This window comes from Dreissena polymorpha, chromosome 4 (assembly GCF_020536995.1).
Source record: "Dreissena polymorpha isolate Duluth1 chromosome 4, UMN_Dpol_1.0, whole genome shotgun sequence".
Classification (NCBI taxonomy): Eukaryota; Metazoa; Mollusca; class Bivalvia; order Myida; family Dreissenidae; genus Dreissena; species Dreissena polymorpha.
Genome location: NC_068358.1, coordinates 100857761 through 100874839, shown reverse-complemented (window position 1 = coordinate 100874839; position 17079 = coordinate 100857761). Strand labels below are relative to the sequence as shown.

The window sequence follows — 17079 nt, the reverse complement described above, 5'->3', positions numbered from 1 at the left end:
CGGGATATTGTTTTAGTATGTTGATGCTGCATTAACACATATAAGTGTATATGAAGTAAAAACACCAAAAAATAAACAACGGTTGCGATAGACACCTATAAACTGATAGATGCCCATAATATCACTTTAAGCAATTGTTTTGAAAAAGGTTTTTTTTCAGATTACTGATTCAATGTGGTTTGGTCATGTCTCTTAGTTTTTGCCAAGGCAAAAAACAATGTTTTTTTTAATATTTTAAATTCGAGATTAACCTCTCGACAACCGCGATTTGCCGTTATACGAAAAAGAAATGAAAATATAGTTACATTGGTTTGTTGTGCAGTTCTTTCTGTACGGTGATGGGGGATACGAAAAGCATTCAGGTATCCCGATAGGCGCTTCCGGGATGTGTGCAAACGACTCGTTGATGAGCATCTGCATTCCGCCGAGGAGGTGTGGTTCAATGTGGCAATGCATATTCCACAAACCCGGGTTATCAGCTTTAATACGAACAACAACATATCCGCCAGTTGGTACGATTATCGTATCTTTTTGTAGGGGATGATTCAATTCTATGTTAGGAACGTGTCCATTGAGCCAAGAAGCATTTCTCCATGTAGCATTGGTGCAAAAGGAGTTGTTAGATTCTTTACCTGGGTCTGTACAATTTATATCTAGATTGTCGGCTATGATTTCCGCTGTTGTCGAATCGTACTGCCCATATCCCATTTTCAACACATAGAAAGAATGCCCGTGCATGTGTATAGGATGAGAAGCACCTTTTCCTCTACCCATATTAAAGAAGACAATTTGAACAGTATCATTATTACCTATTTCTAACGCATGGGTACACTTACACAACTGGTCATCGCCACACTGTGGGGATGTGCAAGGGGAAGACCATTCTTTTGGTTGCAAAAGAGAATTTACATCAGGAGTGTCAAACTTTCTACCGTTTACAGAGGGTGGAAACCCAAAATTAAGAAAAAATTCTTTAGAGCTACCAGACACAAATTCAGGGGCGGGCTTACCGGAAGGTGCCGATTTTAATTGGTCTAATTTGACACACTCGGTGTAGTTTTCTGGATAATATGTGAACGGACAATTCAACACTTTGCATTTTTTTGTTGCGGTACACAGTTGTCGGCTGGTTTTGGGCTGAGACGCAGGGGCGTTTATATAACGTAAAATCGCGTCTGCTCGGTGGTTTTGTCCTTTCTCTAAAGTTATTCCACGTATCCAATAGTTACCGACGGGCTGATTGGCCATGATCTCGAAGTCAAACCTCTCGCCGGGATTGATGACAAATGATTCCATCTCCTCGGGATCAATGTCATAACCATCAGATGCAACAACAGTCAATGTGTGAGCATCGATAGATACTCTGAAAGGATTCGTTGAACTAGTTCCAATAACTCGGAAACGATACTTTGTGCCCGACTTGACATTAAAAATGCTCAGTGGAGCGCCATTGTCAGTGTCACTCGTATTGTAATATCGTCCCCTTCCGTTGATAAGGCCGGCATGTATAGGGATACTAGGCAAACCACTATTGTCAAGAGAACGTTTTCTAGGCCAGGGTGTTCTTCCGTCATATCCGCGGTAGTTATCTTTAGTAATGTCCATTTCAGAATACATGTCATGGTTCCAGTCATGTATTTGAAGTATTATATCTTCTGTACTCGTCTCGGTCCTTTCTTTGATTATGAAAGCTCCGAATAAACCATTCGACCTCTGTGTTCCGACGTGCGAGTGCCACCAGTATGTTCCCTTTGGTTCGGCTCTAAACCGATAGGTAAAGGACTGTCCTGGTAGTATAGGACATTGTGTGACGTAAGGGACACCGTCCATCCATGGGGTTCCGACCTGGGGCAGACCATGCCAATGAATGGTAGTCCCCTCGCTTCGCAATCCGTTCTTGACATGCACCACAACGTCTTGCCCCTCATACACGATTATATCTGGACCTGGGAGTTTGCCGTTCACAACAGTTACAAGTTTTGGATCCTCCCATCCATCACCTGTTATCACATTGTCGGGCGGTACGGGTTCAGCGCTTGATAAGTTGGTGACGTTATATGCGTACAAGCTTCCATTGTAGGGATAGACCAGTGTCGAATCATTCATCATCGTAAGTCGGTATGTAATTTCAAAATGAAAGACACATTCCTTCTTTTCTAGCTCACAACGTTCGGCGGTTGAAATGCGATAAAAGAAGGTCAGAATTAGGACCAAGTGTGTAACCCACTTACACATATTGCTGTACCTGAAACATATGCAAAGTGCGTCGTTCAATCCATCAAAAATACTAAAATGTAAGTGAGACGTAAAACGACAATTGTTTCCGAAAACTTTTTAATTCCAAAAATTATGTACGACCTGTAATAACATAACCGTTGTCATCTACCACTACTTCTTAATAAAATAATTATAATAATAAAAAGAAGAAGAAGAAGAAGAAGAAGAAGAAGAAGAAGAAGAAGAAGAAGAAGAAAAGTAATACTAATAATACAGATGATAATTAAGATGATAATTCAGAAGAAGAAGAAGAAGAAGAAGAAGTAAAAGAGAAGAAGATGAGGAGAAGGAGAAGGAGGAGGAGGAGGCGTAGGCGGAGGAGGAGGCGTAGGCGGAGGAGGAGAAGGATGATGATGATGATGATGAAGAGGAGGAGGAGAGGTGGGAGGCGTAGGATGAGGAGAAGGAGGAGAAGGAGGATGAGGATAATGAAGTTGGCATTCACATCGACAACCGACATTTGACATTCGAATATCCAGCTGGAGCGAATGTCGAGCCAGCTCTAACATTGACATTCGGCACTAGTCCCGAATATCGAGCTGGGACGAAAGTGGAGCCAGCTCTGATATCGACATGCAGAAAAAGTCCCGAATTTCGAAATGTGGCGAATGTCCGGTCGGTTCTTACATCGACATACAACACTATTCCCGAAAATCGAGCTGGGGCGAATGTCGAGCCAGCTCTGACATCGACATTCGACACTAGTGTCGAATATCGAGCTGGGACGAATGTCGAGCCAGCTCTAACATCGACCTTCGGCACAAGTCCGAATATCGACCTGGGGCTAATGTCGAGCCAGCTCTGTCATCGACATTTGGCACTAGTCCCGAATATCGGGCTGAGGCAAATGTCAAGCCAGCTCTGACATCGATATTCGGCAAAAATCCCGAATATCAAGCTGGGCGAATGTCGAGCCAGCTCTGATATCGACATTCGGCACTAGTCCCGAATATCGTGCTGGGGCGAATGTCGAGCCAGCTCTGACATCCACATTCGATAAAAGTCCCGAATATCAAGCTGGGGCAAATGTTGAGCCTTCTCTGACATTGACATTCGGTACTAGTCCCGAATATCGAGCTGTGGCGAATGTCAAACCAGCTCTGTCATCGACATTCGGCAAAAGTCCCGAATATCGAGTTGGTGAATGTCGAGCGAGCTCTGACATCGACATTCGACACTAGTACTGAATATCGGGCTGGTGAGATGTCGAGCCAGCTCTGATATCGGCATTCGGCACTAGTCCGGAATATCGAGCTGGTACGAATGTCGAGCCAGCTCTGACTTCGACATTCGGCAGGAGTCCAAAATATCGAGCTTGGGCGAATGTCGAGCCAGCTCTGACATCGACATTTGGCAGATGTCCCGAATATCGAGAAGGAAAAATATCAAGCCAGCTCTGACATCGCCATTCGGCAAAAGCCCGAATATCGATTCGGAAGACTATCGAGCTCGCTTTGACATCGACTTTCGGCACTAATCCCGAATATCGAGCTGTGGCGAATGTCGAGCAAGATCTGACATCGACATTCGGTACGAGTCCCGAATATCGAGCTGGGGCGAATATCCAGCCAGCTCTGACATCGACATTCGGCACTTGTCCGGAATATTGAGCTGGGGCGAATATCGAGCCAGCTCTGACATAAACATGGCACTAGTCCCGAATATCGAGCTAGGGGAATGTCCAGCAAGTTCTGACATTGATATTTGACACTAGTCCCGAATATCGAGCTGGGGGAATGTCAAGCAAGTTCTGACATCGACATTCGACACTAGTCCCGAATAACGAACTGGGGCAAATATCGAGCCAGCTCTGAAATTGACATTCGGCACTAGTCCCGAATATCGAGCTGGGGCGAATGTCGAGCCAGATCTGACATCGAAATTCGACACTAGTACCGAATATCGAGCTGGGGCGAATGTCCAGCAAGTTCTTACATCGACATTAAGTACTAGTCCCGAATATCGAGCGTGGCGAATAACGGCCCAGCATCGAAATTCGATACTAGTCCCGAATATCGAGCTGGGACGAATGTCGAGCCAGTTCTGACATTGACATTCGACACTAGTCCCGAATTTCGAGCTGGGGCGAATGTCGAGCAAGCTCGGACATCGAAATTCGGCAAGAGTTCCAAATATAGAGCTGAGGTAAATGTCGAGCCAGCTCTGAGATTGACATTGGGCAAAAATCCCGAATATGGGGCCGGAGCGAATTTCAAGCTAGCTCTGACTTTGATATGCGGCACTAGTCCCGAATATCGACTTGTGGCGAATGTCTAGCCAGCTCTGACATCGACATTCTGTACTAGTCCCGAATATCGAGCGGGGCAAATGTCGCGCCAGATCTGACATTGACAGTCGTCAAAAGTCCCGAATATCGAGCTGGGGCGAATATGGAGAAATGCTTGACATCGAAATTCGGCACTAGTCATGAATATCGAGCTGGTGTGAATATCAAGCTGGTGCGATTGTTGAGCCAGGTCTTATTTCGACATTCGGCACTAGTCCGGAATATCGAGCTGGGCGAATATCAAGCCAGCTCTGACATCGCCATTCAGCAAAAGTCCCGAATATCGAGCTGGGGCGAATATTGAGCAAGAAATGACTTTAACATTCGGCACTAGTCCCGAATATCGAGCGGAGGTGAATATCAGGCTGGTGCGAATGTCGAGCCAGCTCTGACATCAAAATTTAGCACTAGTCCCGAATATCGAGCTGGGGCGAATGTTGAGCCAGCTCTGACATCGATATTCGGCAAAAGTCCAGAATATCGAGCTGGGGCAAATGTTGAGCCAGCTCTGACATCGACATTCTGCACTTGTCCGAAATATCGAGCTGGGACGAATATCGATTCAGCTCTGACATCGACATTCGGCACTAGTCCCGAAGATCGCGCCGGGGGAATGTCGAGCCAGTTCTGACATCGACATTCGGCACTAGTCCCGGATATTGAACTTGGGCAAATATCGATCAGACTCTGACATTGACATGCGGCATTAGTCCAAAATAGCGAGCTGGGGCGAATTTCGAGCCAGCTATGACATCGACATTCGGCACTAATCCGGAATATCGAGCTTGGGCGCATGTTGAGCCAGCTTTGGCATCGACATACGGCAATAGTCCCGAATATCGAGCTGGGCGAATGTCGATCCCGCTCTGACATCGACATTCGGAACTCGTCCCAAATATCGAGCTGGGGCAAATGTTGAGCCTTCTCTGACATTGACATTCGGTACTAGTCCCGAATATTGAGCTGTGGCGAATGTCAAGCCAGCTCTGTCATCGACATTCGGCAAAAGTCCCGAATATCGAGTTGGGAAATGTCGAGCGAGCTCTGACATCGACATTCGACACTAGTACCGAATATCGAGCTGGTGAGATGTCGAGCCAGCTCTGATATCGGCATTCGGCACTAGTCCGGAATATCGAGCTGGTACGAATGTCGAGCCAGCTCTGACTTCGACATTCGGGATGAGTCCAAAATATCGATTTGGGGCGAATGTCGAGCCAGCTCTGACATCGACATTTGGCAGATGTTCCGAATATCGAGAAGGAAAAATATCAAGCCAGTTCTGACATCGACATTCGGCAAAAGCCCGAATTACGATTTGGAAGACTATCGAGCTAGCTCTGACATCGACATTCGGCACTAATCCCGAATATCGAGCTGTGGCGAATGTCGAGCAAGATCTGACATCGACATTCGATACGAGTCCCGAATATCGAGCTGGGGCGAATGTTCAGCCAGCTCTGACATCGACATTCGGCACTAGTCCCGAATATCGAGCTGGGGCGAATATCGAGCCAGCTCTGATATAAACATTCGGCACTAGTCCCGAATATCGAGCTGGGGGAAGGTCGAGCAAGTTCTGACATCGATATTCGACACTAGTCCCGAATATCGAGCTGGGGGAATGTCGAGCAAGTTCTGACATCGACATTCGACACTAGTCCCGAATAACGAACTGGGGCAAATATCGAGCCAGCTCTCATATTGACATTCGGCACTAGTCCCGAGTATCTAGCTGGGGCGAATGTCGAGCCAGCTCTGACATCGACATTCGACACTAGTCCCGAATATCGAGCTGGGGCGAATGTTCAGTAAGTTCTTACATCGACATTAAGTACTAGTCCCGGAGGTGAATATCAGGCTGGTGCGAATGTCGAGCCAGCTCTGACATCAAAATTCAGCACTAGTCCCGAATATCGAGCTGGGGCGAATGTTGAGCAAGCTCTGACATCGACATTCGGCACTAGTCCCGAATATCGAGCTGGGGCGAATGTCGAGCCAGCTCTGACATCAACATAAGGCACTTGTCCGGAATATCGAGCTGGGACGAATATCGATTCAGCTCTGACATCGACATTCGGCACTTGTCCCGAATATCGAGCTGGGGTAATGTCGAGCCAGTTCTGACATCGACATTCGGCACTAGTCCCGGATATCGAACTGGGGCAAATATCGATCAGACTCTGACATTGACATTCGGCATTAGTCCAAAATAGCGAGCTGGGGCGAATTTCGAGCCAGCTATGACATCGACATTCGGCACTAATCCGGAATATCGAGCTTGGGCGCATGTTGAGCCAGCTCTGGCATCGACATTCGGCACTAGTCCCGAATATCGAGCTGGGCGAATGTCGATCCCGCTCTGACATCGAAATTCGGAACTCGTCCCGAATATCGAGCAGGGGGAATAGTCGAGCCAGCTCTTACATCGACATTCGGCACTTTTTCCGAATATCGAGCTGGGGCGAGTATCGAGCCAGCCCTAACATCGACATGCGGCGCTAGTCCGGAATATCGATCTGGGGCGAACGTCGAGCCAACTCTGACATCGATATTCGACACTAGTCCCGATTATCGAGCTTGAGTGAATTCCGATCCAGCTCTGACATCGACATTCGACGTTTGTCTCGAATATCGAAGTAAGGCGAATTACGAGCCGGCTCTGCCATCGACATTCGGCAAAAGTCCCGAATATCAAGCTGGGGCGAATGTTGAGCAAGCTCTGACATCGAGATTTGACACTTTACCCGAATATCGAGCTAGGGCGAATGTCGAGCCATCTCGGGCATCGACATTTGGCAATTTTCCGGAATATCGAGCTGAGGCGAATGTCGAGCCAGCTCTGACATCGACATTCGGAGCTAGTCCCGAATATCGAGCTGGGGCAAATTTCGAGCCAGGCACTTGTCCCGAATATCGAGCTGGGGCGAATGTAAAGCCAGCTCTTCCATCGACATTGAACAAAAGTCAAGAATATCGAGCTGGGGCAAATATCCAGCCAGCTCTGACATCGACATTCAGCACTAGTCCCGAATATCGAGCTGGGACGAATATCACAGACGATCATACTGGTATTACAAAAGTTAAACTAAATTAATCTTAATTTTTATAATATATATAATTGGGATTAACATTTTTGTGCACAGTCGTCAAGATTATCTTTGCAAAATTGAAAAGTAAAAAAAAAGAAGAAAACTTTCAGAAAAAGAAGGACATAATGCCAAAAAACAGATGCACAAAACAGCCATCTGTTTAAACAAATTATTGAAATTTAAGAATTGTCTTAGATTTTCTTGAAGAAACTTTCAGCATACCGGTTCGGCTTTTCAAGTTGCAGACTCCGTTTTATAGAAAATAAATAGATAAATAAATAATCTGCGACTCCTAAACGTTCATTATGTATGAAGAGGAATTTTGCCAAATATCGCAGGCAAACTGAGCCTTTATTAATTTACACACACAAGGTTGCTCTTCTAAATTTCAGTTTGGAATATGAAATTAAAGAAAGACAAAAATCAAGTTTGTAATTAAAATCAATAAAATTATGAAATTAATTGATTAACTTGTTTAAATTTTCAAATTATGCCCTCGACAAAGTTGACCGCCTGGGGACTTATATTCCCATATACTTTCGTTTTTAAACGATTTGTCTGAAAATGGTACTTAAACTTTTCAATATGTGTTAGAAGAAATTTGATTGGTTTATAAGATGATGTTTAGATTTTCAGTTAAGATTTAAATAGTAGGTCCTTTATCCACTAGCAGCCATAGAAGTATTTTATAGCATTTGTTTTATTTTATTAAAATATAGTGTCGCAAATACCTTTATTGCATTTACACATATGCATTTAACATAGGTACTACTTTCAGGGCATTACGACTATATATATACTGGAAAGCTGGTTGTGTGTTATCCTGTATGAAAAGTAAAAAAAAAAGATACACGTGTATTAACAATGTATTTTTTATATTAAACAAATTTAATAAACAATACAAAGCTGACTTTTGCAGTACTGTTTAACCCAAAGCGCGCTGATAAGTAGCGCGCTTTGAGGTTCAATTCCTGATCTTGACCCCCAAGTGCGTTCGACCGCATGGTGTGGTGAGAAGTATACCGCACTTTGAGGTTCAACCCCAGAGTGCGTTGTCACACGCCCGTGTTGGCATGGACAGTTTCCTCGTACAGCCAAGTCAGCCCAATTTCAGTATATCACAGTCTCACTTGTTGGTTAACTATGTAATGAAATTAATTTAAGGATATAAACTAAGTTGTGTGCGTTTATGCTGTAATGAACGCAATTGTCAAACTTATAATTCAAGTGTTTTATTTGAAATTTAAAACGAACTACGCGAACATGTGTTGCGGATTCCGAAAACGATAGTCAAGGGCGATACATTTGCAATTGATTTGCAGTGTTACATAGTCATATAAGCTAATTATTACGGCCTATTTTCACAAGTTGGGCAAAAGAGTGAAGAAAAAGCTACTGACGAACTGTTCAAATGAAAACATCACGTATGTGTTTGATTAGTTTAAATTTTAACATGACTTGTTTGTACATTATATACAGTAATCTGATTTCACAATGTCGAAGGACCATATATTCTCTTTGTCATACATCCTGTTTCAATAATGAAACGTTTATAAAGTATGATACTTTTATACATAATTGCTTTATCTTGAGACACATTCAAAGTTATTACATAGCCGTTAAAGTAACATTAACACTCAAAACCAACGAACATTTCGTACAATATTTCGAAAAATTAACTTAACCAAATAAAAATCAGTGAACCTTATGGCCGAAATTTCATTGCCATATATGGTCTGGTAAAATAGATGTGTGTAGATACAAAATGCTCGTTTTTATTATTGTATTGCATATTTAATTCCATTTTAATTTCCCGCAACGATATCTATTCATACGACACATGAATACTAACATGGTGTTCATGTGTCGTATGAATAGATATATTCGCGGGAAATTAAATTGGAATTAATTGTGTCACAAATAAATAAAAACGAGCATTTTGTATCTACAAAAATCTATGTAATCATACCACATCTAGCGTTGAAAATGTGGCTATTGCTATAAGGAACACTGATTGTTTAGGTGTTAACTTTATTTTACGAAATACTTTACGAAATTTACGTTGATTTTGAGCGTTATAGAGGCTTTAAATGTTATTAAACACGTTTAGAATGCATACCATCGCAAAAAGTACGTATTAACACCAAAACATATCAGAAATACCTTGTCTGTGCGTTAAATTAGATAATCGAGACAAATTCCATCACAACTGAATTTATTTAGTTTTGTCAGAACGCCTTAAATAAACCTGGTAGTACTATTATTTAAAGGGAATTCTTTGAAAATGACGTTCTAATTGTACGAAACCGTTACTGAAACTATTGCGAATTTCTATTTTGGGTGATTCTTCGAAGCGCATTGTCTTCTAATCGATGACCAAAACTGCAGGATTGGCTGTCTCAGATTACCGACAAGTACAAATGTGTAAAGTTGTAACGTCAAGCAGTTGGTTTTAATTAATGATTGAATTTTAAGAATGTGTCATTAGCCTGTATGCAAAGTTTAAAAATAGATACACGTGTATGTACAATGTATTTTTATAGTTTAAAGAAATTTAATTAACAATGCAAAGCTGACATTTGCAGTACTATTTAATCCAAAGTGCGCTTATAAGTAGCGCACTTTGGGGTTCAATTCCCGATTTTGACCCTCAAGTGCGTTTGACCGCATGTTGTGGTGAGAAGTGTACCGCACTTTGAGGTTCAACCCAGCGTGCGTTGTCACACGCCCGTGTTGGAATGGACAGTTTCCTCGTACTTCCAAGTCAGCCCCAGTAAAGTACAGCAAAGTCTCTCTTGTTGGGAAACTATGTGATGAAAAACAAGCGAAAAAAGTTCAATTAAATAACATTTCGAGCCTTGTGATATTATATATTTTATCAGCTGTTACACAGCGATCGTTCTTAACTTATTTTTAATTACAATTCTCAGTTTCTGTATAGAACAATCAAATTATTTTTACCGAATGTCGATGTCAGAGCTGGCTCGACATTCGCGCCAGCCTGATATTCGGGGCAAGTGCCGAATGTCGATGGCAGAGCTGGCTCGGCATTCATCCCGGCGCGATATTCCGGATCAGTTCCGAATGTCGATATCAGAGCTAGGTCGACATTTGTCTAGCTCGCTATTCGGGACTTTTGCCGAATGTCGATGTCAGAGCTGGCTCGACATTCGCCCCAGCTCGATATTCGGGACTAGTCCCGAATGACGATGTCAAATCTGGCTCGACATTCGCTCCAGCTCGATATTCGTGACTAGTGCCGAATGTCGATGTCAGATCTGGCTCGACATCCGCACCAGCTCGATATTCGAAACTAGTGCCGAATGTCGATGTCAGAGCCGGCTCGACATTCGCCCTAGCTCGATAATCGGGACTAGTGCCGAATATCGATTTCAGAGCTAGCTCAAAATTCGTCCCAGCTCGATATTCGAATGTCGGATGTCGGTTGTCGATGTCAGTGCCAACTTCACGCACCTAAAACAGTCATCTGTTTAACCAAATTATTGAAGTTTAAATATTGTCTTAGATTCTCTTTAAGAAACTTTTAGAAAACGAGTTCGGCTTTTCAATTTACAGACCCCGTGTAATAGAAAATACATATATAAATTAATAATCTGCGACTCCTAAAAGCTCATTAAATATAAAGAGGAATTTGGCCAAATATCGCAGGCAAGCTGAACCTTGATTAATTTACACACACAACGTTGCTCTTCTTAATTTCAGTATGGAAAATGAAATTAATGAAAGACAAAAATCAAGTTTGTAATTAAAATCATTTCAATTATGAAAATAATTTATTAACTTGTTTTAAATTTTCAAACTATGTTCTCGATAAAATTGACCGACTGGTGACTTATAATCCCAGATATTTTCGATTTTAAACGATTTGTCTGAAAATTGTACTTAAACTTTTCAAAATGTGTTAGAAAAAAATTGATTGGTTTATATGATGATGTTAAAATTGTCAGTTAAGATTTTAATAGTAAGTCCTTTATCCACTGGCAGCCATAAAAGTACTTAACAGTAATTTTGTTATTGTATATAAATTAAGTGTCGCATATACCTTTATTGCATTTCCACATATGCATTTAACATATGTAATACTATCAGGGCATTACGACTATATATATTAGAAAGCTGGTAATGTGTTATTATCCTGTATGCAAAGTTTAAAGATAGATACACGTGTATTAACAATGTATTTTTTATTTTAAATAAATTTAATAAACAATACAAAGCTGACATTTGCAGTACTGTTGAACCCAAAGCGCGCTGATAAGTAGGCAAGTCAGCCCCATTTTAGTATATCACAGTCTCACTTGTTGGTAAACTGTGTAATGCAATTCATTTAAGGATATAAACTCATTTGTGTTGCGTGCATGCTGTTATGAACGCAATGGTCAAATGTGTGACGACTTCCGAAAACGATAGTCAACGGCGATACATTTGCAATCGATTTGCATTGTTACATAGATATATAAACTGATTATTACGGCCTATTTTGACAAGTTGGGCAAAAGAGTAAAGAAAAAGCTACTGACGAACTCTTCAAATGAAAAAAATTCACGTATGTGTTTTATTAGTTTAAATTTTTGTCATGACTTGATTGTACATTAATAATTAAAATATACTCTAATCTGATTTCAAAAAGTCGACGGGCCATATTCTCTTTGTCATATATCCTGTTTCAATAATGAAACGTTTATATAGTATGATACTTTTATACATAATTGTACGGAATCCGGATAGTGCCATCTATATTTTCTCGCCCTTTTTTCATCAAGGGCGACACTAGACACCCGAAGCGATACACGATATTTTGCGCGTCAGTAGCGGCGACGCACGATATTTTTCGCGACAGTCGCGGCGACGCACGATATATTTAACACGATATATCGCCTTTGTGTAGGAAGCCCAAAAGGCGATATGTCGTGTTAATTATATCGTGCGTCGCCGCGACTGTCACGCAAACTGCCGTGCATCGCCGCGACTGTCGGGAAAAATATCGTGCGTCGCCGTGACTGTCGCGCAAAATATCGTGCGTCGCTGCGACTGTCGCGAAAAATATCCTGTATCGCTTCGTGTGTCGTGTCTCGCGTTCAAAGAGCGACACTAGACACACGAAGCGATACACGATAAATGTTATTAAACACTTTCAGAATGCATAGTATTGCAAAAAGTACGTATAAACACACACAAAAATATCAGAAATACCTTGTGTGCGCGTTAGATTAAATAATCGATACAAATTCCATCACAAATACATTTATTTAGTTGTGTCAGAACGTCCTAGATTAACCTTGTAATACAATTATGTATATTAAAGCGAATTTTGAAAATGACGTTCGTGAACTTCTATTTTGGGTGATTCTTCGAAGCGCATTATCCTCGTATCGATGACTCAAACTGCAGGATTGGCTTTCTCAGATTACCGATATGCATACATTTGTAAAGTTGTAACGTCAAGCAGTTGGTTTTAATTAAAGATTGAATTTTAAGAATGTGTCATTAGCCTGTATGGAAGTTTAAAAATAGATACACGTGTATGTACAATGTATTTTTTATTTTAAAGAAATTTAATTAACAATGCAAAGCTGACATTGGCAGTTCATTAACCCAAAGCGCGGTGATAAGTAGCGCACGTTGGGGTTCAATTACCTATTTTGAACCTCAAATGCGTTGGGCCGCAAGGTGCGGTGAGAAGTATACTGCACTTTGAAGTTCAACCCCAGAGTGCGTTGTCACACGCCCGTGTTGGCATGGACAGTTTTCTCGTACAACCAAGTCAGCCCCAGTAAAGTACAACGCAGTCTCACATATTGGTAAACTATGTTATGAAAAAAAAGTTCAATAAAATAACATTTCGAGTCTTGTGATATTTTATATTTCATAAGCTGTTACACAGCGATCGTTTTAAACTTGTTTTTAATTACAATGCTCAGTTTCTCTATAAAACTATCAAATTATTTTTGCCGGATGTCGATGTAAGAGTTGGCTCGACATTCGCCATAGCTCAATATTCGGTAAAAATGCCGAATGTCGATTTCAGAGCTGGCTCGACATTCGCACAGCTCAATATTCGGGACAAGTGCCGAATGTCGATGTCAGAGCTGGCTCGATATATGCCTCAGCTCGATAGTCCGGCCTAGCGACGAATGTCGATATCAGAGCTGGCTCGACTTTCGCCCCAGCTCGATGTTCGGGACTAGTGCCGAATGTCGATGTCAGAGCTGGCTCGACACTCGCCCCAGCTCGATATTCGGGACTTTTGCCGAATGTCGATGTCAGTGATGGCTCGACATTCGCCCGAGCTCGATTTTCGTGACTAGTGCCGAGTTTCGATTTCAGAGCTTTTTCGACATTCGACCCAGCTCAATATTCGGGATTAGTGTCGAATGTTGATGTCAGAGCTGGCGCGATATTCTCCCCAGCTTAATATACGGGACTAGTGCCGATTAAACGATGTCAGAGCTGGCTCGACATTCTACCCAGCAAAATATTCGGGACTAGTGTCGAATGTCGATGTCAAAGCTGGCTCGACATTTGCCCTAGCTCAATATTCGGGATTAGTGCCGAATGTCGATGTCAGAGCTGGCTCGACATTTTCCCCAGCTCGATATACGGGACAAGCGCGGAACTTCCATGTCAGAGCTGGCTCGACATTTTCCCCGGCTCGATATTCGTGACTATTGTCGAATGTCGATGTCAAAGCTTGCACGAAATTCGCCCCAGATCGAGAATCGGGAGTTCTGCCGAATGTCGATGTCAGAGCTGGCTCGACATTCGCCGCAGCTCTATATTCGGGAGTAGTGCCGAACGTCGATGTCAGAGCTGGCCCGAAATTCGTCAGAGCTCGATATTCGAGAATAGTTACGAATGTCGATGCCAGAGTTGACTCGACATTTGCCCAAACTCAATATTCAGGACTAATGCCGAATGTCGATGTCAGAGCTGGCTCGAAATTTGCCCCAGCTCGATGTTCGGGAATAGTGCCGAATGTCGATGTCAGAGCTGGTTCGACATTTAACGCAGCTCTATATTCTTGACAAGTGTCATATGTCGATTTCAAAGCTTGTTCGACATTCGCCCCGCTCGATATTCGGGATTTTAGCCGAATGTAGATGTCAGAGCTGGAGCGACATTCGCCTTAGCTCGATATTCGAAAATCTTAAAAATCGAGCTGGGGCGAATGTCGATACCAGAGCTGGCTCGACATTCGCCCCAGCTCGATTTTTTAGATTTTTGCCGATTGTCGATGTCATAGCTGGCTCGACATTTGCCCCCAGCTCGATATTCAGGACTAGTGCCGAATGTCGATGTCAGAGCTGACTCGACATTTGCCCCCAGCTCGATATTCAGGCCTAGTGCCGAATATCGATGTCAGATCTGGCTCGACATCCGCACCAGCTCGATATTCGAAACTTGTGCCGAATGTCGATATCAGAGCCGGCTCGACATTCGCCCTAGCTCGATAATCGGGACAAGTGCCGAATATCGATATCAGAGCTGGCTCGACGTTCGGCCCAGCTCGATTTTTAAGATTTTAGCCGAATGTCGATGTCAGAGCTGGCTCGACATTTGCCCAGCTCGACATTCAGGACTAGTGCCGAATGTCGATGTCAGAGCTGACTCGACATCCGCCGCAGCTCGATATTCGGGACAAGTGCCGAATGTCGATGTCAGAGCTGGCTCGACATTCGCCCCAGCTCGATATTAGGGACTAGTGCACTTAGAGAACTTAGAGAACGTGCAAAACAGTGTTACCTCTCTAGAAGCTGCATATATGAAGATTGATCGAAGATTAATCTCTATAATATCTAAGCTAGTTTTTAATCCGGGTCACCTACAATCAAAAAATAAGTTATCATGTAAAATCTTAGACAGGCACTGTCACCACACAGAAGACAGGTCACCCGCTTAAATCTTTTTAACAATCGTGTTACTTCTCGATAAACCACATTTATAAATAAATCTTGATCAAACTTAATCAGAATGTTCACTTTGACAGTATCAATGCCAAATCTGAATCTGAGTTAGATTTTTCCCAAAACTAGGCCAGTCGGTTGAATCTTAGGAAAGTTTGTTACCACGTAAGAAGCCTTATTTGTGATTTAATCTTGATGAACATATGTTTGAATTGATATCTTTGCAAGGTCTTAGGCTATGTCAATTCTGTGTAATGTGTGCTCAAACAATGTCACTGAGTCAAATCTTTAAAAAAAAAAACAACATTATACTCACTCTTGAAGTCACATTTATGATTCAATCTTGATAAGGCAATGTCATATTTTTATATTGACAAAATGTAGGCCAAATTAAAATATGGGTGTGAGGTCTCCTGATCAAATCATATACTAATCTAGTAATCTTGTAGCCACTTAAGAAGCCACGTTTATAACTCAATCTAGGTAAAATGAAGTCAGAATATTTATCTTGGCAATATCTAGCCCAAGTTATGGCCGTGTACCATTGTCAAATCTGAACCAAAACCTTTAAAACCACTTGAAGCAACATTTATTGACTTACTCGTTATGAAACCTTGTAATAATGTGTATTTTGGCCCTCAACATGTTAAGCTACCATTAAGTAATCAAAGCACTGAGCGGAATTAACTTTTTAACTATTCAAATCGCGTTTGCATAAATACAGTGGCGCAATATTTTTTTTTATAGAAGCTCTTGTTTTTTAAGCTTTCCTTTCTTGACAGCTAAAACCAATTAACCGGTTGGTAGGAAAGTTAACAAATGCACTAATATTTCTACACATTGGTGAACGGAAATACATGTATAAACTTGATCAAATTTTGCAAGTATCACCTCCCTTATGTTTTGAAAAATAGCAAAAAGGCTTTAGTTTATCGTACGTTTTGGTGAATCCTTCGTCTTGGGCTGTTCGGTTGCACAGTGGTCGGTACACTCGCTTCTCAACTAAGCGACCCGGTTTCAATTCTCGATCCCGGCGGCATGTGAGTTTTGTTAATCGCCACTATACCGGACAGGTGGGGTTTCCTCCAGGTACTCCGGCCTCTCTCCGCAACACAAGACCACAACCAAATTGAAAAATCGTTCAGTAACAACAAAATAGCCGGAAATTGCAGCTATAATTTATAATTCGTCCCAACGTTCGTGAGTCTCGTAATTAAGTTAAATAGGTAGGAGTGCTGGGGCACACCCCGGGTCCACACATAATGTAGCATCTGGCTCGAAAAGGACCTCATGAAGAACGTAATAAACACTCACAAGATGACAAAAACATAGTAATCGTGCTTAAAATAAAGCATATCGAAGTTCGTACTAGTCACACGTTGATAACTAAGATACCGAAAAACAAAGGAAAATAGATCTTGTAATTATTCAGAATATAGGGATTGTATTTTTCCTTAACTGCAAAAGAAGCAACGTCTTTGCATCAGGAGCGCTATCA

General features: G+C 42.2%; 1 protein-coding gene across 1 annotated transcript; it reads right to left on the bottom strand.

The window, feature by feature from the left end:
- Window positions 1-844: 844 nt before the first annotated feature.
- On the bottom strand, window positions 845-2106 carry LOC127878662 (uncharacterized). The gene is made up of 3 exons (XM_052425190.1): window positions 1769-2106; window positions 1230-1363; window positions 845-855 (listed from the first exon to the last, which is right to left on the bottom strand). Exons 1-3 carry the CDS (start codon window positions 2104-2106, stop codon window positions 845-847), a joined length of 483 nt encoding a protein of 160 aa, XP_052281150.1.
- Between the last annotated feature and the right edge of the window lie 14973 nt (window positions 2107-17079).